Genomic DNA, 24386 nt, shown 5'->3' on the forward strand with positions numbered 1-24386 from the left:
AGGAGTCAAAACCATGCGTTTCATACACTTTTTTTTTTAATTAACATTCTCTTTTTTTCCCCCACTCTTTTTTTGCTTGGGTGCTCCGTCGTATCTGGAGCTCTCATACAAAGTGTTAACAAAAGTGTTATATACACACACACACAAAACAACTGGAGGCAAGGGAAAGCCTTAAAATATAAAGTGCACATATTTACAGTCTATATACAAAGCAGTTTGGCCTTGGGGGGGGTGGTGTTAGCTCCGAAGGGCGTCTTCTAACGTCAACATGTCCAATCGGGGTAGTTTAGCCACTTCAAAGAAGACCCTGTTAAAAAAAAAAAATTAAAAATACAAATAAAGTTATTCTCTTAGCACAGAAGGGGGCAAATTAATCCTCCTGTATGGGTGTCAGGTCCGGAACCAGAGACCGACCCAAAACTACTAAGAATGAGACAGATGAGATATGGGGAGGATGCACGAGGGCGCCGACGTGGTAGGTTAGAAAGACGCCCATCGCTCACCAGTATGTTCTGAACAATGATCCATACCTTACCATTATCTGCATTGAACATTTATGCGATAAGACGTTTGTACGCAAATATGATCTCTGTAGATACCAGTGCAGATAGTGGGATGCTATAGATGGGCACTGCAATGATCACAGGAGATGAAGACAAATACATACCTGTGGGAGTATTTGCACCTCACGGCTTTCAGTTTCTCATCAGGCTGGTGCGAGAGCAGGAAATTCAGCCGCTTCACCAGAGGATGCAGCTCCGAGGCCTGGTAACCGCTGTAATGCTGAAGGGTGGCAGTCTGAGGGGGGCAGAATTAGAGCGTCAGTCACATCTGAAAGTGGAAACACAACCTACATCCCCTTATATTAGAAATGTACCTCCCTCTGATAGCAACCCCATGTGCGAGATGCCCTCTTATCCCAAAAGAGGGAATGCGTCAGTAATTCTGTTAACCATGCAAGTGTTACAAGGCATTTACCCATCCCTGCAGCCCCTTCATTGTCAGAGCAAGCAGTAGGCAACTGGCCGCCATCTTGGATGCACTCTCCTGCACAAAGTCGTACTCCTGCAGGGTCCGTTCGCAGATAAAGCGGGCGAGCGTCAGGGTCTCCATGTTAGCGTGGGCACACTACGTGGGGAAAGAAAGGGTTAAGCAAGTTCTAATTCCTCTATTAGAGACATCAGTAAATAACTCTGAACCCTTGTATTAGGGACACACACAACTTCCAAAGATCCGGATTCCCCCTCCCCCCCACCATAGGCTACGATTATACCAGCTCCGGCTAGGCGCGCACACGATCTCGTGACGCCATGATTGCGATGCATCCGAGCGGCATGTGCACTGCATGCAGGAGGCAGCCGAGGAGACAGGGAGGCAGCCGAGGAGACAGGGAGGCGTGACCGTGAGCAGGTCGCCCTCATTGGCTGAACCGCTCACGTGACGCTTCCGTCGCCGGAAGAAAAACTAAATCCCAAGTCTGTTCTCCTGTCTGCAGTTCCAAGCGGCGCGCTAGGTATGTACACTTTAATGGCATTGTTGCAATTTGAGCCGTGCAGTGCGATGGCGCCCGCTTTTGGTATAATCACCGCCTTATGGGAAGACCCCCACAGGAGGTAATACGTATACACCCCACCTCCTTTTTTGATACAGCATATCCTATGATACTACATTGCACAATGTATAAAATATATACATGTAGAAATATGAACCATAAACATTTTATAAAACTGTTCACACTATTTTGTATATATTATCTACACAGAAATAATTAAGTATACTACATTCAAATGTATAGTTCAATATTTATATTTCAAGTCCGAATTAATTTACGCAGCTAAAAAAGGGGGGTTAAGAAAAATTAAAAAATAAAAATTGACCCGCCACACAAAAGTGAGAGGCCATGGGCGGTGGAGGCGCTGTGGCGCCCTCGCTGCCTCTTACCTTGGCGTATCGGCGCAGGAAGCGGTATGGGACCGGGATGTTTATGTCAAAGTCCAGCTTGCGCAGGATCTCCATCTCCATGGTGACGAGCTCCTGTCTCATGTATGCATCGTCGCAGATGTACAGGAAGTCGTCTACGCAAGGCGGGCAGCGCTCCTGGGAGATAGGAAGTCGGGTGAAGACATTGTGTGAAGGAGCCAATCAAATCACAACAATTGGAAGCTGTTCACTTGGGGGTGTGGGGTATCAGGGTGACAACAGGCAGAAGGAACCTAGTGTCCCTCCAACCACAGGGTGACAGACAGAAGGGACATGGCGTTTGTCCTGGCCACCACAGGTAGACCTATGGAACACGGTTTATCAATGGTTGAAGGGACAGACTCCATGTGTCCTAGGTCCTCCTTGTCTGTGACCATGCCAGGCATGTTGACAAAAAGGGACACAATAAAGCCTCTGGCACTAAATTGGTGACCCACTCCCTGGTCCCCACCTCAAATTTGGAAGCGATGAAGATGGCCGTGGACCCGATGAGCTGCAGCTTCTCCCTCTTGGTCAGACATGCCGCTAGGTAATGATCCACCACTTTCACGGACAGGTAGAGGGTCTCGTGGTTCAACTCGAAGTTCTCCTGCAGGGGGAATTGTGTGTCAGAGGAACACATGCAGCGTATCGTACAAACCGGGCTTAAACCAGTTCCCCTGGGGTGTCAATCCACTTTGGGTCTTACCACCAATATTCAGTACTTCCAGTGGTATTAGGTACGATTCATGCTACCAACTAGGCCAGGGGTCGGCCAACTCCAGTCCTCAAGAGCCATCAACAGGACCGGTATTACAGATATCCCTGCTTCAGCATAGATGGCTCAGTCATTTTGACTTGAGCCACCTGTGCTGAAGCAGGCATATTGGCCTGTTGGGGCCCTTGAGGACTAGAGTTGCCCACTCCAGGACTAGGCCTTCATTACTCCTTAAATATTAATAAAGTGTTGGGCATGATGATTTTTTGACCCATCCATTAGATATCTCTGTGCGTATATGTTATGCACGTGCATATTATCCATACACACAAATATACAGGTGTACGGGGTACAAGGTTACTTATATAGCGCTAGCGTACACTGCGCTTTACAAAACGACAACGCAAGGAAAACAAAAGTACAAAAACACTGGTGAAAAGAGCAGAATGTAATGGACAATAGAAGGTAAAAGGAGACTTCTCCGAAAAGCCTCCGATCCAAGTGGTCTAATGGGAGGCTCCGTAGGGGTAAAAGTGAATTAGAAGTGCAGTCAGGGAGGGAGAGTACCTGGAGACTGTAGTAGAGGTGCAGATAATTTAATGGGATGCTTTTTTTAAAGGAGGCGAATGTGGAAAGTGAAGGCGCTCCACAGGAAGGGAGAGATTAGGGGGAAACGATTTAAAAATCGGGAGAGGGCTGTATAGATAAAAGACGCAAAGCCGACACAACCGTGGGCAGAGCGCAAGCCGAGTAAGCGTGTAATGAGAGCTCGAAGCGGAGATATAAGGAGGTGCAGAGCCTTAAAAAGGAGAATTTTGTAATCTATACGGAAATGAATAGGAAGCCAGAAGCAGATAAGAGTCCAGAAGAGGAGACGATTCGGGCTGCAGAATTCTGAATGGCTTGTAAAGGAGACGGGCGTGTGGCAGGGACGCCAGATAAATGAATGTTACAGTAACCCATACGGGAGAGAACAAGGGCGTGCATTCGTGTTTTAGTGGTAGTAGAACAGAGGAAGGGCGTATTCCAACAACGCTACAGATTGATTGATGAGCTAGGAGCATTTATATAAGAGAGGGGAGCAGCTGAATTTAACCCCTGGATATCCCCAAGGATGCCTATAGTGGTGTTCGACTAATGAAGGAAACAATGGGGCCTGATTTTGGATGGAGTATAAGGAGCTCTGTCCTAGACCATAAGTTTGAGGCGACGAAGGGCCATCCAGGCACTGTTTGCGGATAGGCCCGCTGATTTGTGAGTGAACTGCAAGTGTGAGGTCATGAGCAGATAACTGTACTCGGGTGTCATCAGCAGAATCCAAAGAAGTTATGAGGTCACTCAGCAAGAGACTATATAGAAAGAATAGGGGACCTAAAACAGAGCCCTGAGATACCGCAACGGAGATCCATAGGAGGTGGAGAAGTGGGCAAAATACACTACGTAGCAGAGAGGAGAAACACGAGGGCAGTGTCACGGACACGGAGAGAAGAAGAATGGGCAGGGGAGGTGGTCAGCAGCTTAGAAAGCAAAGGGGACGTCAAGAGAAAGCAGAAGTTTGTCAATATGGAGGTCATTAGTTACTTGGGCGAGTGCGGTGTCAGTCGAGTAGGAGGGGTGGAAGCCTGATTGAAGAGGGTCTAGTAAGCTATGGGAATTTAAAAATAACATTTTTTTAAATGAAGTAGCGTAAAGAAACTAAAAGGCATTCTAGAAGTTTAGAGGCCAAAGGCAAGAGGCCGAGATCGTTAGAGGGGGAGGTAATGTCATGAGAATAGATTTGAGAAGAACACACAAACGAACCAGAGCAAAGAGAGGACCTAAAAAGATGAATGAGGATCAGGGTAGAAGCAAGAGGTTTAACGAGATAGGAGGCAATGAGGTGGAGGTTAAGAGCAGCCAAGACAGCTGCCTTAGTGCCTGGAAAAGAGAAGCCAAAAAAGGTAGGAGAATTAGGAAGGAGAGAGAATTTCTCTGCAGATTGCCAACTTCATGTGATTGCATGCACTCCTCGGAGGAGAGGGGGTAGGAGGGCAAGAAGCAGTTTGTTTGTTTATACCATACATATTTGCAGGCCCTTGTGGCCGAGAAGAGGTCTTCCCAACTCTGGCCTCACCTGCACTTCTACCATCCAATCGACTAGGATCGCTCGCATGTCCTTGCTGAGGTCATTCTGCGTCTCCATATAATTAGGGAGCAGGAATTTCTCCTACAAGAGAGACAGACCAAATATTATCCCAGGGTCAAGTTGCCACCCCACACCGCCTGCCCCAAAACAACGTAGGTAAACAATTTAACAACCTCATTGCCTTCATTAAACAGGACCTTGTTGCTTCTGGCAGCAAAGTCATTAATCTGAGCAGCGTACCTCTCTCGCCTTCATATAGGTGAAAATGTCCTTTGCGTATTCAGAGCTGACAAACGGGTCCTCTGCAGACTCTTTATCTATGTCCTCAATGCCAGTGGGTAGCTGGAAAGGTTGAAAGCGTACAGATATACTTTAGATCATTATACAGTGCGTGTTCAGTGGATGTATGCATATCTTTATTTATATAGGGCTTCACTGCAGTAATAGACAACATAATATTATAACAAATAATGGGAATAAGCCCTTCTGACAAAAAGTGACAGGAAAAGGATTCCCTGCCTCGAACAGCATGCGTCATTATACGGGGCAGAATGTTCATTAGAAGTCCTTTCAAAATATAAAGCAGATAGTGCCCGGGGGATCCAATAGTGAAGTACAATGTATTATACACAGAGTCAGTTGTAAATATTACACTCACTGCCACATGCTAAGGTCAATGGATACGCGCCGATACGTGTCCCAGGCTGTTCTCTGTGCTTCCCCAGGCTCCAGTGTTTGCCACAAGTTCCTTACCCGCTCCACCCTTGCAACATCACAAGCACAGACATCACACCAATCACAAGCCGCCCAACGCGTTTTCTAGCACTCTCTCCCCCCCCCGACAAAGTGCTATGAAACGAGGGGAGGCTTGTGATTAGTTGCGATTTCCGTGCCAGTGACGCTGAGGGGGGTGGCGCGAGCGCGTACCCAGGCTAAGGAACACGTGGCAAACGCCGGCACATCTGGGAAGCGGAGAGAGCACGTTGGGACCGGACCCCCTTACCAGCCGATATCCGCAGAGCTGGATTTTTAGCACGTGGCAGCGAGTGCAATACGGACCTTTTACGCCGGACTTGTATAATTAATACTGCACCGTTGGATCCACGATGCCAAGAAGATGGCATGGGCGACATGATGGTGGAGCGGTGAGATCGCGACTTACCCGACACCATTATTTATCCTGCTTATTATATTCCTTTTTATTGCAAGCCTCCATTTGTGAGTTTTCCGTGTCTTATAAATACTGTATGTGACCTGCACTATGGTTCTCTCTCTCTTCGCCCGAGACGGCTGAATTCACTACCTGGACCATCCAGGAACATCACCACCACTGGTTGGATCACTGCTTCCATATCTCTACTCTATTGCGAGTAGGAACTTGGGAGCCCCCTCATTATTTATTTTTCACTGTTTATAGCTATTTTGCACTATGTAGATTTTTCTCTCTCGTGGCATCCACCTTCGCTCGCCTGGGGTTTGGAGACACTTCATATATTCTGCAAGTACTTTTGCACATACACGTGGCTAAACATTTTGTCTGCTCTTATTTCATATTAAATCTTGAATTGTTTCGAGTTTTATGTACACATGCACAAGTTTCTTTTATGGGGTACATTGAATTATCCAACACAATTAACAAACTTTAAAATTAAACATTGTTCTATATTTCCCTTATAGATTACATAGTGCTTTTTCTAGGTTTTCCTTGTTCATTAGAAGTGTCGCTTGCGATACCCTTTAATGCAACACATCTACCTTACAAGATATTCTTGTGCACAAGCTTTTGAGACGGTCTTCAGCAGATCTCAGTGGAGATGGGCGGCTTAAATACATAGCACATGAGGTCTATCACCGCAGGGGTGGTCATCTGTGACAGAGATGTTGAGAAGATTAGCATTGTCCTCGGTTGTATACATCCATTGACTAGGTTTAGAGAAGATCCTGGGGCAGAGGCATTGCCCTGTGGGGTGTAAACAGATAGGTGTGTGTGACTCTGGCTGTAGACACCTTCCACTTGCTTCTGCTGTAGGCAGTAAAGCACACGCCAGCGAAGGAGTCTACACTTTCATCCAAGATTAATACAACAGAAGACAATATCCCAGCATGATAAACTTCTCAACACCTCATTCTGATGAATGACCCTACTGGGATGAACCTCATGTGCCATGTACTTCAGTCTCCCATTTCCAGAGATCACGCCTGATGAAGACATCTGCAGACTCGAGAGCTTATGCACAAGAACATTGTAAGCTGGATATGTTGACCTAATAAAAAGAAAGAATAAGGTACATTTTGTAGGTTATAATGTCCGTGACATGTATACGGTGCACATAACCAGGGGATGCAGATACCTGTGCCACGCAGGTTCTCTCTTCTGTCGGTGGAGATGTCTTATCTTCCTCGTTCTCTGGTTTCACCAGTTCAGAGACCAGCTCATCTGCGGTGATTTTCTTCAAGGTTCTGGGAAAAGGGAGATTTTTTTTTAAAGGGTGGGACTGACCATATACCAAGGTCACGGTCATTAGGCCACTTTGCTGCTACATGGGACTGAAAATGCAACTCATTAAAAACAGGTCACGGTCATTAGGTCACTGCTTGTACGTGAGACTTGGCCTTAGGTTATGGCCATAGTAGTACGAGCAAGCTTCACGCTCCTCGGCTCGCCGTCATTGGACAAACAGCTCACGTTACCCGGCCGTCGCACGGGAAATACAAACATGTTTGTAGCGCATGTGCGCTCGCTATGCACAAATACATTGGCGTCCTAGTGTTTGTTTCGGTGCGAGCTACATAGCCCACGCCGTCTCCTGCACTATGGATGTAGCCTTAACATGTGGGAACCCTGTGTGTGGGAGACATCTTTCTTTATCCCTCGAGAGAAGTTCCACTGGCCCCACATGCAAAAAAATGACCAGGGAACAGGGACCACAACTCACTTCTTGAGGTTGATCTCGTTATTTTTCGTGACTCCGCCAGTTTGGACCGGCTTGGGCTTCTTCACTGGGACTTTTAACACCTCTTTCTTCTTCTGCAGCAACTGCTTATTCTTGTGGGCCTGCGGAAAACAAAGGCGGTTAGATTTGCTGCCAGAGGGCACGCATGCAGCCACCCCTGGGGTGGGACCCAGACACTGCCTCTGCACCCATATTGCCTAAATCTTTTTATGTGGGTCACTTTGAACACGCTTTGTATTTAAAATTGTGGTGGGTAGTATAACTAGAGTTACACTGAGGAGACCAAAAAAAAGTCGAAACAGCTGTCTCTGTGAGTAGGGTTACGGGCTCTGCACGGCTTTAACCCAGGCTGTGCAATGCGGCAAGAATAAGCTTACAGGGCTCTGTGTTCAAATGGATTCGAAGCAAAAGGGGCCGGTGTGCTCATTTGCATGTCATTACCCAGAATCCCTGGCTGCAGTGGAAGCATTGCATGCCAAGAGATAATGGGGAAGGGCAGGGTTACAGACCTGCCTGAGACATGTGAATGTGCCCAAGAGGGATATTTTTGCCATTTAAAAATTGCAAGCTCCTCAGGTTAGAAATTCTATCCCCTATATGGTTTTTGACCTCTGCTGCATTTACAAATAGGGGAGTTCAGAGCTTGGCCCTATATAAAAAGCCTATTAAATAACTTTAATATCTGTGTTATAAGTGGTAGATCATATATGAGGCATAAATAATAATTTGATGCCCTGCTATATGAAGAGGCCACTGTGAATAAGACTGAAGAGTGTCTTCAGGCTTAAGTCAGAACACCTGCCCACCATCTTTAAAGCGCCCACTGCATACTCACATTGGTAATGTCCCCGAACGCAGATCTTTTCTTGGGGCCCCCCTGCGGGGAGGACGGGGAGCGTTTGGTCTGGAGACCCTCTTCCTTCGCCACAAAAAACAACAAGAAAACGTTATGCACAGTTAGACGCTGGTCTTTGAAGTGTAGTATCGGCTCCCAGCATTTTAGGTCAATAGAAAACAAGATGGTCCGTTAATGATACCCAAAACATCCACCCCCCCCCCCCGATATCACATCCAAGATGGCCACCACATGATCTCAATATGCTTAAGGATCCAAAGGTCCAAGTTGGCCCCCTATGATCTTACACACTTAGGTTGGCCACCCCGTGATATCAGACATTCAAAATGGCTACCCAGTGAGCTCAAACACCCAAGATGGTTTCTTAATGTCATAAGACAAAGAGATGTATTGTGACAGCCCACACCCAAGATTGGGTCATAATGACATTCCAGCCAAGATGGCCGCCTTGCAACCTCACACAGCCAAGATAGCTTCCCAATGACATCACACAAATGATGTCCGCCCTCGGCTCTCCATACACAGGAGACCTCACCTTTTCAGGCCGCGTGTTCTCCACTGCAATCGCCCTTCCGGGGCGAGGAAGCTTGGAGGCCACTGGACGCGTCTGGCGCATGGAGGGCATCATGGTGGGAAAGGGAAAGGCCTGGAACAAGGGAGAGAGCGGGGAAGAAGAGGGTTATTAAGCATTTTAGGAAATCCCAATAGTGGGCATCTTTAGACCCAAGAAAATGTTTTTATAGTGGGCTGTATGGGACTTTGCAATACAATGTTTTGATGGTACATTTAGAGCCAAAGTGTGCTCCCTCTAAAAGATAATACTCCGCCCTAAAGTATCCCAGAGTATTCTCTCTCTGTAGTGGAGTTTCCTGCACCCACCCTGTATAACAGAACATTAACAACAACGCTACACTGACGTGTGCTGCATAGAATTCAATTCTAGGGTGAAATCCAAAAATGCCCTACAATTTACCCAATTGAATGCAGACTGTCCCCATTCATAGGTAGGTACACACACTTTGCCAGGGTGTTCGTATACGGTGCTGTAGTGTACATAGGATGTGTTCCATATATCCCATTATTGGAAAACCCTGCTAATTATTACGACATTTAAGATTTTCCAGGCTGGGGAATTTAAGACCGACAACTGTTCCCTAACAATAACCCAGTTTTCAATAATCTTTTAACCTTTTAAAAAGACTCCTACAATCTTCAGAGCAAGAACCATACAGCTTGTTTTTAGGGACCAAGGACCGCACATTGGGTTGTATGTAGGGCAGGGAGTTCGCCCAGCTGAGCCTACTGTCCTATTAGGGGATAAAGAGTTAATGTGATCAGTTGAATGAGCCTTGAACTCTAAAAGAACATGGGACAAGTCGAGCCCTAGAGGAGTGGACAAGATGTCTTTATCCTAAAATGTAGTAGACTTAGAAGTCTGAACTCGCTCTACTTTGGGTTGGGACATCCTTTAATGTAGGATGAAATCTGTAAACCCAGGCAGGGTCTATATGGGGTTGAGTGACTGGATCCTAAAAATATCCGTTATGGGGATTTTTATAGGGGAGCACCACTTGAGACCCTATTTAAAAAAGACTGGGAAACGGCACCCACCTGTAGGAATATTAGGGTGTGGGTGGCTAGACTGTGTCAGCAACCTGTCCCCAACTATTATTTTATGGGGTGAGTGAAAGGATTAGTAACTAAGGCCATTATAGGCCGGGCGTGCCCTATGTTTGGGTGATCAGTCTGACAACTGGTAACCCATGCCATATGGGGGAGGGGGGAAGGGGGGAGAAGAGCGCGCTGTAGCAGCATAGACACCGGAAGTAAGAAAGACTTCCGGGTGGGACTGCAGGGCTGCGCTCCTCTCCGGCTGTCCCGCTCTGCCTCCATGCAACTCGTTACTCCTCCTCGGCTCGCTGCCGTGTACCCTCACCCTCCTCCGAGAGGCGGTCAGCAGGGCCGCAGACGCGGGGGGGGGGAGGGAGAGAAGGGGGGCGCTAGCCAAGCACCTGTCAATAGCCCATCCAAAGTCCTATAAATCAGTATGTAATGGGGTGGATAAGAAACCCAAAAAACAAAATGGAGGGCATAAGATTGTGCCCTCGCAAAGACCTCCCTTTGTTGCACAGCACCTGAATTAAAACTGAACCTCTAATACAGAAAACACATATCGCTGTATTTGGAGTGTATGCAGCCATTAAAAAAATGCATGAGGTGCAACGGCAGCACTGGCAAGCGTCCTAATGCTATTGGCTGGAAAAATGCCCAGGGGAGGAAACAACTAGCAGGGGTGGTGGTAGTATAATAATACTATCAATATGGGAGATTGGGTGGCAAGGAAACTCCCTGTAGTAAAGCATGTAGTATACTATAAATATGTACTAATCAATCATACATGTGATATAGTGGTGAGTATAGTCACTGTGAGTATTAGAAGGAAAGATGTAACACACAAAATTCCTCGGTGGGGTAGTTGAACCGCCAGGTATTGAGTAGGACCTCTTAAATATATAATAATATACAATGTGTGAATAAACATGAAATATCTACCACAGACAATTCTATGAATATGGGATATAACACTAGTTAGTAGGTGACCATAAGTGGCTATATGTGGACAGTACTCAATTAAATGATCGAATACCTGACCATCTGGGCACAGGGCAGCTGGATAACAGTGTTCCTCACTGAATGGGGACACTGAGCTCAGACCAGATGTTAGAGAGTAAAATAATGTATCTAAACTGCCAGGTAAACTGATACAACGGAGCCAAGTTCCCACAGTAGCTGACCCCCACCCATCCCCCGAAACTCAAAGTCAATATGGTAGGTGAGTAGTGTATTGTATGTCTTTATTTATATAGCGCCAAAAGTGTACTCTGCGCGTCACAAAGTATACAGGAATTATAATACAATAAGCGCAGCAAATCAGACAATAGGAAAGGAAATCCCTGCCCTGAAGAGCTTACAATCTAAGTGGTATGTTGGGAATGTAAGGCCGTGTCACCCGTCGCCACACGCGAAAGTTGTATTTCGCTTTGCAGCGACGTCGCAAGCGACCTGGCCATTGATTGGTTCAGAGGCCGTCACATGTGGCGGCAGCCTCTGAAAAATCAAATTTGACCGGCTTCCAAATTTTGTGCCGCCACGTGTCACTTACTAGTAGCGCACGCGACGTCGGCAATACATTCGTTTTGCCGCGACATCGGCACTATAAGCGCCACAATGGGTGGTAGGAGTGACTGTGGGTGTGGGACGGTGGCCATGAGTGCAGGCTACTGGGATGCTTGATTTATGAGGCGAGTTTTATGGTTAGTCAGTATTAAATCAGAAGGTTAAACACCATTTACAGAGGAAGAGATGGCAGGCAGGCGTGGGGGGAGCAGTAGTGTAGATATATTTAAAGTAGAAAACCTGACTGACCATCCCTATTATTAATCTCAATAAATAGTAGGATTTCGCTTTAAGCGCTATAAGCAGAGGGGCAACCTGCAGAGGAGTTAGGCTGTGATTATACCAAAAAACGCCCGTGGTGGCTCCCGTAGCGACACCATGCGGCGCAAAAACAAGTGTCATGCAAACGAGATCACTGCTTATACCAAATTCAACTGTCTCCCCGCTCGCTGCTGCAAAGTGGGAGACAGTTGACGCTTTTTCAAAAAAATTTTGGCGCTGCGTTGTCACTACGGGCGGTTTTCTGTATAAATCGCAGCCTTAGGCCGAGTCCATGGTGTGGGAGACCGCGCTGAGGCGTCCGCACAGGGCGCGATCAGAATGCCTTAAGGCATTTATCGCGCCCATAGACCACGCGGGCGCAGGGAGGGGGCACGTGTCGCGCCAAGAAAATCAGTTGTCACGCAGGTCACTTGAGCGGTTCGCCCAATGAGGGCAAACCAGCTCCGTGACGCCCCCCCACTATGGACCGGGAAAGCACCCGCTTCACGCGAGTGACATCACAGCCTCTGCGTGGGCGAAGGCCCCAAGGCCCGGGCCTTAGGGGTGGGGGGGTTGCCCCATGCGAAGCTTCATAGTTTGGAGGGAAATTACGTCTCCAGACACAGCTATGGGTCTATTATAGTGCGTAACGGCGGCCTCTACGATTTATTTGAGATTAGCAATAGTGATATTCAGTCAGGTTTTCTACTTTAATATCTACACTTCTCACCAACCATATTGAGTCTTGGGGAGGGGGGGGGGTTGGCAGCTACTGTGGGATCTTGGCTCCATTGTATCAGTTTACCTGGCAAGTTTAGATACATTATTGTACTCTAAGGGCTAGCTCAGACAGGGCGCTACGTCTGCTTGCTAGCGTTCGCGCCTCCGCCGCTCGCTCCTGCAGCCCAGCGATCTCTGCTCAAACTGCAGGAGTCAGGTCGCGGTGTTTGGGGGCGTGTAACGAACGCGTCACGGAGATGGTTCGCCTTTATTGGCTGAACCAGCTCGCGTCACGCGACTGTAGCCCCAAATTTCAATTTGGGTTGTGTCCGCAAAATGTCGCAGCGACAACGCTGCACTTTGCCGCCGGTGGAGTTTTCAGTTTGAAATCTCCCACCGCACAACCCAAATTTGCGACGGACGAGCGCACGCCGCATCGCGTTCTGTCTGAGCTCAGCCTAACATCTGGTCTGAGCTCAGTGTCCCCATTCAGTGAGGAACACTGTTATCCAGCTGCCCTGTGCCCAGATGGTCAGGTATTCGATCATTTAATTGAGTACTGTCCACATATAGCCACTTATGGTCATCTACTAACTAGTGTTATATCCCATATTCATAGAATTGTCTGTGGTAGATATTTCCTGTTTATTCACACATTGTATATTATTATATATTTAAGAGGTCCTACTCAATACCTGGCGGTTCAACTACCCACCGAGGAATTTTGTGTGTTACATCTTTCCTTCTAATACTCACAGGTGACTATACTCACCACTATATCACATGTATGATTGATTAGTACATATTTATAGTATACTACATGCTTTACTACAGGGAGTTTCCTTGCCACCCAATCTCCCATATTGATAGTATTATTATACTACCACCACCCCTGCTAGTTGCTTCCTCCCCTGGGCATTATTCCAGCCAATAGCATTAGGACGCTTGCCAGCACTGCCGTTGCACCTCATGCATTTTTTAAAATTACTGTTTACACTCCAAATACAGCGATATATGTTTTATGTATTCCCTTTCTGTATTAGAGGTTATGTTTTGATTCAGGTGGTGTGCAACAAAGGGAGGTCTTTGTGAGTGCACAATCTTGTTCCCTCCATTTTGTTTTCTGTATATTAACCCCAGTTCACAGTCTGCACCCACCAGTTATCACTAATATTAAATTAATTACCTTGGCCTATCAGTGCGGGGATCAGAGTTGATCAGTCTCCCTTCCCCCTTTTTTGCCTGGATAAGAAACCCCACATGTCCCCGCTAAGGATTCCATATAATGAAATAGGCTATGATAGCACCTACCTGCAATGTCTATAGGTGCCAGAGTGCACGTGTCTTGTCCCTAGGTACTGACCCCCATCAGTATTTTAAAAGGGTCATGTGGGATTCTTATATACCATGTTATGGGGTACTTACAGGGCAGGCACGTTGTGACACTATAACTAAATATGGGGTAACTATCTTCCTAGGGGCAAGATGTGTGTTGTCCTGTCCCAAGATACAGGCCCCAATCTGTATCTAACAGTGTATAAGAGATCCCACTGTTATGGAGTCCTCATACCGTAAGAACCCTACAATTAAATAGGCCATACCCGCAGTGTTATAGGGGTGAGATATGAGTGCCTGTTGCAAAGTACATCTGAGTCAAGAGACCCCTCATTCCTGCTATGAGGCCTAACCGGATTGCCCTCTCCTATTGCCTTATTAGAGAGGAGGTAAATGCAGCCAGGGGTGACATCAGGGGTATGTACCCTGTCCCAACCAGGGTCTAATGAAGTCTTAAGGGATGTCCCAAGATACAAATCAGAATTTAATGGGGTGTACAATGGATTCTACATATCCCTGTTCTGGGGTCCTAATAGAGCAGGCACATTTTGAGACCCTATAATTAGGTATGGGATAAATGCACTTGCATGCCTGGGCTGTAGGAACAAAATTGGAGTGTCCTGTAAGCAGTATTTAATAGGCCCGTTAAGGGATCTTCCATGTGCCTGCTATGGGGTCCTTACATGGCAAGCAAGGTTTTGTGAACCTATTATCAGACAGAGTGAGATCATTGTTTCTATATTCTGTAACAAAGTCATGTAATCCATATTTAATGGCGTGGATAAAACATAGCATCTGTTATGGGATCCTGTTAGGACAAGTTCCTTTTGTGATCCCAGGAACAGGAAAAAAGGGGGTAAATGCACCTTTGAAGGGGTGCCACACCGGTCGGTGTCTTTTGCCTGTCCCAAAGTACTGCCCTAATCAGTATGCAATAGGGTGTGTAAGAGATCCCCAAATTTCCCTGTTATGGGGTTCTTACACCAACCCTACAATTCAACAGTGGGTGATGGGCCCTACCTGCAGTGGTTATAGGGGTGAGATCCGGGTGTCTATGCCCTATCCCAAGGTACGGGCCCTAATCAGTATCTAATACGGTATCCTATATGGCCTGTTACAGCACAAGGCACATTTATGACCATATAACTAAATATGGGGTAAATGTACCTTCTTAGGGGTAAGACCCGAGTGCCTTTGTCCTGTCCCAACCCGTAACTAATAGGGTGTATAGGGGACACCACATGACCCTGCTGTGGAGTCCTTATAGGGACCGTATCATTAAATAGAGTGCGATATAGCCCATACCTGCAGCGGTTATAGGGATGCGGTCACGTTCCGGAGCCCGATCCCTGCTCAGATCCCGTGTCCCCCGGTGATACTCCTTACTACTCGGTAATTCTCGTCCGGGACACTCAAGCAATTTTGAAAATTGCGGGCCCGCCCAGCCCTCTCTCTCATTGGTCTGCCGCCGGCCCAATCAGCGTGCCGCCCTCAATGCCGTTGCCAGGGGAGATTTGGTTCGAAATTCGAAGGTGGCGGCCAATCAGCAGCCGGGGAAGGGGGGTGACGCTACGCCCCCTTGCTGATTGGACGGCGGGGTCCTGTGTTTTTAAAGGCCTGTCTGGAAGCTTCCTGCTGTTAAAGGGACAGCGGGGTGAGAGACGTCACGTGGTGTCATCAACCCCCCCCCTTGCTGGGCAGAACTGCAATAGATAACAAAAGCAATTCAATCATTGAATATGTTATACATGAAGGTATAGATTGTATTGCATGTCTTTATTTATATAGCGCCATTAATGTACATAGCACCATTAATGTACATAGCACTTCACAGTAGTAATACACGTGGTAATCAAATAAATAACAGATAATATAAATAACAGATCATGGGAATAAGTGCTTCAGACATAAAAGTAACATTAAGGAAGAGGAGTCAAAGAAAGTTCAGTCCGCGCTCTTGCTTCCTAGTGTTGCAGAAATTAATTCTTCTCCCTCCTCTTGCTGCTCCTATGGCTTGAAGTGTCTCCCCTCACTCCAAAAAACGAACTCCGGTGGAAGACCCCGCCGGCGAACAGAATGACCAAGAAAAGAAGCACAGGAGCGCACCAAGGTAAGGAAAAATTGTAAATGTAATAAACAATAAGGCAATAAAATAACTTACATGTAAGAACAAATGAGTATCCAGGTCAGCGAAATGTTCAACATATCGGCATCATCATCAGTCAGACAGGGGGGCAATTTCAGCTCCGTTTATGTGGAGATCCCGCGCGCTGGGACTCACCCTATGGCACTTGCTGCAGGAATCGCCGTCTCACTCACAGGCAGGCCCAGTCAGTAGAAAACATTCTCACTCATAAGCAGACAGTCCCATCAATTGGAAGGCAGTCTCGTGCTTTAGAAACCTGTCTCACTCATTGGAAACTAGTGTCACTCCTTGGAAACCAGTGTCACTCATTGGAAGGCAGTGTCACTCATTGGAAACCAGTGTCACTCATTGGAAACTAGCGTTACTCAATGGAAACTAGTGTCACTCATCGGAAACTAGTGTCACTCTTTGGAAACCAGTGTCACTCATTGGAAACTAGTGTCACTCACTGGAAACTAGCGTCACTCATTGGAAACTAGCGCCACTCATTGGAAACTAGTGTCACTCATTGGAAACTAGTGTCACTCACTGGAAACTAGAGTCACTCCTTGGAAACTAGTGTCACTCCTTGGAAACTAGTGTCACTCCTTGGAAACTAGTGTCACTCATTGGAAACTAGTGTCATTCCTTGGAAACTAGTGTCACTCCTTGGAAACTAGTGTCACTCATTGGAAACTAGTATCACTCATTAGAAACTAGTGTCACTCATTGGAAGGCAGCGTCACTCATTGGAAGGCAGCGTCACTCATGGAAACTAGTGTCACTCATTGGAAACTAGTGTCACTCATAGGAAACTAGGGAACTCATTGGAAACTAGTGTCACTCATTGGAAACTAGTGTCACTCCTTGGAAACCAGTGTCACTCATTGGAAGGCAGTGTCACTCATTGGAAACCAGTGTCACTCATTGGAAACTAGCGTTACTCAATGGAAACTAGTGTCACTCATCGGAAACTAGTGTCACTCTTTGGAAACCAGTGTCACTCATTGGAAACTAGTGTCACTCACTGGAAACTAGCGTCACTCATTGGAAACTAGCGCCACTCATTGGAAACTAGTGTCACTCATTGGAAACTAGTGTCACTCACTGGAAACTAGAGTCACTCCTTGGAAACTAGTGTCACTCCTTGGAAACTAGTGTCACTCCTTGGAAACTAGTGTCACTCCTTGGAAACTAGTGTCATTCCTTGGAAACTAGTGTCACTCCTTGGAAACTAGTGTCACTCATTGGAAACTAGTATCACTCATTAGAAACTAGTGTCACTCATTGGAAGGCAGCGTCACTCATTGGAAGGCAGCGTCACTCATTGGAAGGCAGCGTCACTCATGGAAACTAGTGTCACTCATTGGAAACTAGTGTCACTCATAGGAAACTAGGGAACTCATTGGAAACTAGTGTCACTCATTGGAAACTAGTGTCACTCATTGGAAACTAGTGTCACTCATTGGAAGGCGGCATCACACATCGGAAGGCGGCGTCACACATCGGAAGGCGGCGTCACACATCGGAAGGTGGCGTCACACATCGGAAGGCGGCGTCACACATTGGAAGGCGGCGTCACACATTGGAAGGGGGCGTCACACATTGGAAGGCGGTGTCACACATTGGAAGGCAGAGTCAAACATTGGAAGGCGGTGTCACACATTGCAAGGCGGCGTCACACATTGGAAGGCAGCGTCACACATTGGAAGGCAGCGTCACACATTGGAAGGCAGAGTCAAACATTGGAAGGCGGTGTCACACATTGCAAGGCGGCGTCACACATTGGAAGGCAGCGTCACACATTGGAAGGCAGCGTCACACATTGGAAGGCAGAGTCACACATTGGAAGGGGGTGTCACACATTGGAAGGCAGCGTCACACATTGGAAGGCAGAGTCACACATTGGAAGGGGGTGTCAGACATTGGAAGGCGGCGTCACACATTGGAAGGCGGCGTCACACATTGGAAGCCAGAGTCACACATTGGAAGGCGGCGTCACACATTGGAAGGCGGCGTCACACATTGGAAGGCGGCGTCACACATTGGAAGGCAGCGTCACACATTGGAAGCCAGAGTCACACATTGGAAGGCGGTGTCACACATTGGAAGGCGGCGTCACACATTGGAAGCCAGAGTCACACATTGGAAGGCGGTGTCACACATTGGAAGGCGCCGTCACACATTGGAAGGCGGCGTCACACATTGGAAGCCAGAGTCACACATTGGAAGGCGGTGTCACACATTGGAAGGCGCCGTCACACATTGGAAGGCGGTGTCACACATTGGAAGGCGGCGTCACACATTGGAAGTCCTTAAAGTGCAATCCTATATAGTCGGCGTGTTTAATTTCTCTGAATGGGGGAGTCTTTGTTATTCAAGTGTTTTCTTTCCCCTTATCCCACCAGGTCCTTATCAGAGATAAAGATAAGGGGAACGGGAAGTCTGACTGCACAAGCACTTGCTGATCACACAGTGACATCACACAAAAGGGAGCAGCCAGGGGAAATCAAACCCCTCCCAAGTCTAACTTTAATGCATTCAATATATGTATAGGTGTCAGATTTGCATAACGGGTGTTAATCACACAGAGAAAAGAAAAGCGCACAACTCATCGTGTAATAAGTAAAAAAAAAATATATATTAATCAAATGGAGACAGACATACATTGCAGCTGTGTTTCCCCCTGCCGCACGCCGTGCTTCCTGAACATTCGGCCGCCCTGCACGGCGTTAGAAGCGGGAGGAGAAAAGAGACCAGCGGCTCTGAGGAGGTCACAGCGGGTGCTTTTGCGGCGGATGAACCAGCTGCACTGTTCCCGGTGCAGCGTAGAAACGGAGGTGCGGAGGATACGACCTGTACCAGCCCCGTGGAGTTGCTACTTGTCCCGCGGTCGTTACCGTACTTCGGCATTCTAACCACACACTCATCCGTGAGCCTGTCCCCGGCTGGAACCTGGACGGGGTTCCCCGACTGACTATCCGGAGAGAAGGGATCCATTCTTCACCGGACTCGGGGCTGAAGATAGCCCTTTCCTGCGAGGTTTCCTGCTTGACTGCGGTATTATGCCGGTTAATGTATGACATGTCCTTAATTATCTTTGCTTTTGTACGTGCGTTACTCACCCTCGCCGTTTGATTAATATATATATTTTTACTTGTTACTCTGAGTTGTGCGCTTTTCCTTTTCGGTTTTAGCGTGAGCCACCTTTTTGATTAGCAGCCGACTCCTTACTCCTGCTCTCAGGTCATGTATTTATTTAATTTAATTTTTTGCACACGCCTCATAATTTGTATATTTAATGTATATACGGTAGGTATAAAACATTCCTACGTAATTAAGCTTTATGCAGCAATGTTCTGGTGGGACCCTGACATTAGTGCAGCCGCCTCAGGCAGTGGTGGGATTCAAAAATTTTAGCAACAGGTTCTCTCTCCAGGGGGGTGGTGCGGATGGGGGGCGGGGAGGTGGTGGGGATGGGGGGAGTGATGGAGGGGATGGGGTGGAGGGGATGAGGGTGGGGATTGGGGTGGGGGTGGGGGTGGGGGGGAGTGATGGGGATGGGGGGATGGGGAGACCGCACCGCCCTGTCAGAGTGAAAAATGAAATACAACAAGATTTGATTGAAATAAATTATTTATTTGCCTTTCGTAAAATATTGCTACTTGATTGTCGTTATACCGTTTCTTTTGTCCAGGGCAGAGACAGACCAGGGAGGGCAGAGACAGACCAGGGAGGGCAGAGACAGACCAGGGAGGACAGAGACAGACCAGGGAGGGCATAGAGAATCCTTCTCACATCTCCCCCAATCCCTCTCACACCTCCCCCCCAGTCCATCCCACACCCCCTCTCACCTCCCCCAGTCCCTCCCACACCTCCCCCCAGTCCCTCCCACACCTCCCTCACACCTCCCTCAGTCCCTCTCTCCCCCACTCCCTCTCACATCGCCCTCACACCGCCCAAAGTCCCCCTCACACCGCCCCCAGCCCCCCCCTCACACCGCCCCCAGTCCCTCACACACCTCCCCCCAGTCCCTTACATCACCCCCCAGTCCCTCTCACATCGCCCCCCAGTCCCTCTCACAGCGCCCCCCAGTCCCTCACACCTCCCTCCAGTCCCTCTCACATCGCCCCCTAGCCCCCCCCTCACATCGCCCCCGAGTCCCTCTCACACCTCCCCCCAGTCCCTCTCACATCGCCCCCCAGTCCCTCTCACAGCGCCCCCCAGTCCCTCACACCTCCCTCCAGTCCCTCTCACATCGCCCCCTAGCCCCCCCCTCACATCGCCCCCGAGTCCCTCTCACACCTCCCCCCAGTCCCTCTCACACCTCCCCTAGCCCCCCCCTCACATCGCCCCGAGTCCCTCTCACACCTCCCCCCAGTCCCTCTCACACCTCCCCTAGCCCCCCTCTCACATCGCCCCGAGTCCCTCTCACACCTCCCCCCAGTCCCTCTCACACCTCCCCTAGCCCCCCTCTCACATCGCCCCGAGTCCCTCTCACATCTCCCCCCAGTTCCTCTCACACCTCCCCTAGCCCCCCTCTCACATCGCCCCAGAGTCCCTCTCACACCTCCCCCCACTCCCTCTCAGATCTCTCCCTCCCCACCTCCATGCCTCCTGGCTAGGGTAACCATATTTGTCCCGGCAAAAACTGGACAAAATATCACGCATACAAAGTAGTTTACTGGTTACTCATGCGCGATTGGAGCTGGCCGATTGCGTATGCGCAAGAGCAGTCGTCAATTGCCGATCGTCCATGCGCAGTTGTCGCTCGCCAAGGGTCCAGAAAACCAGAACAGCAGCCGAAAAAGTCAGGACAGAGCCCTAAAAACGGTGACTGCCCAGGCTAAACTGGGACATCAGGTCACCCCACCTGTCTTCTATCTCCCGGTTTTGCCGGATACAGAGAGAAAAGCAGGGTCTGGCAATTTCTCCTCCAGCCATTAGGTGGCGCGGCGCTGCGCGGCGCTGATAAATGGCTGTGTCCCTGTGGCGAGGCCGCGGTAAAACACCAGCGGAGTCAAATGTCCCAGACTACCATCAGATCGCTATTTTCCTACTGCAGAGTCTGATCAGAGAAGATCAGAAAAAAGTTCCCCAAATGCTGCACTCAAACTATTAAAGTCTTAAACCTGGTATTGGTGTCTTATTCAGAAGGTAAATATCTACCATGGGCCAATAAGGGAGACTGGTCATGAGAACTACCTCTAAGGGGGGTAATAAAAAAAGAATCAAATTTGATATATACTTGACTCATAATGTGTATATTATTTAGTGTGTGAATATTAAAACCCTGGTGGTGAGGACCGGACAAACTCATACAGATAAAGAATAAAACAGCTAGCTGGGTGCGCTGTTGTACCACACAGGTAGTATGTATATGGTAACCTCACTCTTAGAGTGCTGGTTCAATGTTACCTTTTAGAAAAGTATATGTATACTCATACTTAGCAGCAGAATATTGATTAAATTGTAGATATCGCTATAGAGTGAATAGCAAACAGTCAGAAAACGAAGCCTTGGTATTGGCTTAAAATATCTCACAGATACAGATACTATAAGGGAGACTTCTCCAGAAATGTAGCAGCGATATAAATAGCAACAAAACGACCAGCAAATGTTACAGGCGCACACCCCTCAATGAGTGTGAACATGGTCTGATCACTTTAGCTAAAATGTAGCCACATACTTCTCCGTAATGCATGAATCTAATTGTGAGAAAGTGTTTATCTGTGTTTGTACGCGCTCATTGGCCGCCGGTCGGCCACACCTCTCGCTGTCATTGGCCGCCGGTCGGCCACAACTCTCGCTGTCATTGGCCAGTTAATGTAAAAAAAAAAAAAACACTGCCCGGTGTGAGTGGAAGGCACGGAAGCAGTATGGTGAGAAAGAGGCCTGCAGCGGCGCCGGCGGCAAGTGGTGAGCATCGGAGCGCCTCCGCCGCCACCATGCCAGCACCCCCCCACTGCCGCCACCATGCCAGCAATCCCGGGCCGCCATAATCATCACCAACCCCGCCCGCATCGGAGCACCCCCCCCCCCGCATGCGCATTGCGGCCCTATTCTACTGCGCATGCGCAATTTTATATTCCTGTGCATGCGCATTGGGAACCCGATTCTACTGCGGGGGAGACTTTATATTCCCGCGCATGCGCAATAGGGCCCTATTCTACTGCGCATGCGCGATTTTATATCAGTAGAATATGGCCCTAATGCGCATGCGCGGGAATATAAAGTCGCGCATGCGCAGTAGAATAGGGCCGCAATGCGCATGCAGGAGGTGATCCGATGCGGGCAGGGTTGGTGATGATGATGGCGGCCCGGGATTGCTGGCATGGTGGCGGCAGTGGGGGGGTGCTGGCATGGTAGCGGCGGAGGCGCTCCGATGCTCACCACTTGCCGCCGGCGCCGCTGCAGGCCTCTTTCTCACCATGCTGCTCCCGTGCCTTCCACTCACACCGGGCAGCGTTTTTTTTTTTTACATTAACTGGCCAATGACAGCGAGAGGTGTGGCCGACCGGCGGCCAATGACAGCGAGAGGTGTGGCCGACCGGCGGCCAATGAGCGCGTACAAACACAGATAAACACTTTCTCACAGATAGATTCATGCATTACGGAGAAGTATGTGGCTACATTTTAGCTAAAGTGATCAGACCATGTTCGCACTCATTGAGGGGTGTGCGCCTGTAACATTTGCTGGTCGTTTTGTTGCTATTTATATCGCTGCTACATTTCTGGAGAAGTCTCCCTTATAGTATCTGTATCTGTGAGATATTTTAAGCCAATACCAAGGCTTCGTTTTCTGACTGTTTGCTATTCACTCTATAGCGATATCTACAATTTAATCAATATTCTGCTGCTAAGTATGAGTATACATATACTTTTCTAAAAGGTAACATTGAACCAGCACTCTAAGAGTGAGGTTACCATATACATACTACCTGTGGGGTACAACAGCGCACCCAGCTAGCTGTTTTATTCTTTTTCTCTATGAGTTTGTCCGGTCCTCACCACCGGGGTTTTAATATTCACACACTAAATAATGTACAGATATACCCCGCATTAACGTACGCAATGGGACCGGAGCATGTATGTAAAGTGAAAATGTACTTAAAGTGAAGCACTACCTTTTTCCACTTATCGATGCATGTACTGTACTGCAATCATTATATACGTGCATAACTGATGTAAATAACGCATGTGTAACAGGCTCTATAGTCTTCTTGCGTGTGCACAGCTTCGGTACAGGTACGAGGCCGGTATTGCTGTTCAGGACGTGATGACAGGCACATGCGTGAGCTGCCATTTGCCTATTGGGCGATATGTACTTACTCGCGAGTGTACTTAAAGTGAGTGTACTTAAAGCGGGGTATGCCTGTACACATTATGAGTCAAGTATATATGTTAATCAAATTTGATTCTTTTTTATTACCCCCCTTAGAGGTAGTGCTCATGACCAGTCTCTCTTATTGGCCCATGGTAGATATTTACCTTCTGAATAAGACACCAATACCAGGTTTAAGACTTTAATAGGTTGAGTGCAGCATTTGGGGAACTTTTTTCTGATCTTCTCTGATCAGACTCTGCAGTAGGAAAATAGCGATCTGATGGTAGTCTGGGACATTTGACTCCGCTGGTGTTTAACCGCGGCCTCGCCGCAGGGACGTGCCGCGCCACCTAATGGCTGGAGGAGAAATTGGCAGACCCTGCTTTTCTCTCTGTATCCGGCAAAACCGGGAGATAGAAGACAGGTGGGGTGACCTGATGTCCCAGTTTAGCCTGGGCAGTCACAGTTTTTAGGACTCTGTCCTGACTTTTTCGGCTGCTGTCCTGGTTTTCTGGACCCCGGCGAGCGCCAACTGCGCATGGACGATCGGCAATTGAGGTCTGATGTCCTACTACCATACTGGAACCATCCTTTCACGGCTGGATTATATGCTCCCTTTTATCTACTCTATTGTGAGTTTGCAATTGGGAGCTCTTACATTATTCACGTTTAATTGTACATACAATATTTGCACTATGTAGTGTTTTTCTTTTTAAAGGTTTACCATCGCTCCCCTGGTGTTTTTCTTCATAATTATTTCTGTCTGTTAAGAAGAACAAACAACAAAAAACAACAACAAACAACAAAAAACAAGTATCAAAGTAGAGAC

The 24386-nt window shown here is 48.0% G+C and overlaps 1 protein-coding gene across 1 annotated transcript; it reads right to left on the reverse strand.

Annotated features, from left to right (window-relative positions):
- Positions 1 to 18: 18 nt before the first annotated feature.
- Positions 19 to 15783, reverse strand: CCNB3 (cyclin B3). The gene is made up of 12 exons (XM_075573026.1): positions 15411 to 15783; positions 9148 to 9258; positions 8592 to 8675; positions 7739 to 7857; positions 7154 to 7262; positions 5043 to 5144; positions 4791 to 4883; positions 2432 to 2569; positions 1942 to 2097; positions 979 to 1128; positions 668 to 798; positions 19 to 307 (listed from the first exon to the last, which is right to left on the reverse strand). Exons 2-12 carry the CDS (start codon positions 9238 to 9240, stop codon positions 238 to 240), a joined length of 1245 nt encoding a protein of 414 aa, XP_075429141.1. The 5' UTR covers positions 9241 to 9258; positions 15411 to 15783; the 3' UTR covers positions 19 to 237.
- Between the last annotated feature and the right edge of the window lie 8603 nt (positions 15784 to 24386).

Source organism: Ascaphus truei, chromosome 16, assembly GCF_040206685.1.
Source record: "Ascaphus truei isolate aAscTru1 chromosome 16, aAscTru1.hap1, whole genome shotgun sequence".
Classification (NCBI taxonomy): domain Eukaryota; kingdom Metazoa; phylum Chordata; class Amphibia; order Anura; family Ascaphidae; genus Ascaphus; species Ascaphus truei.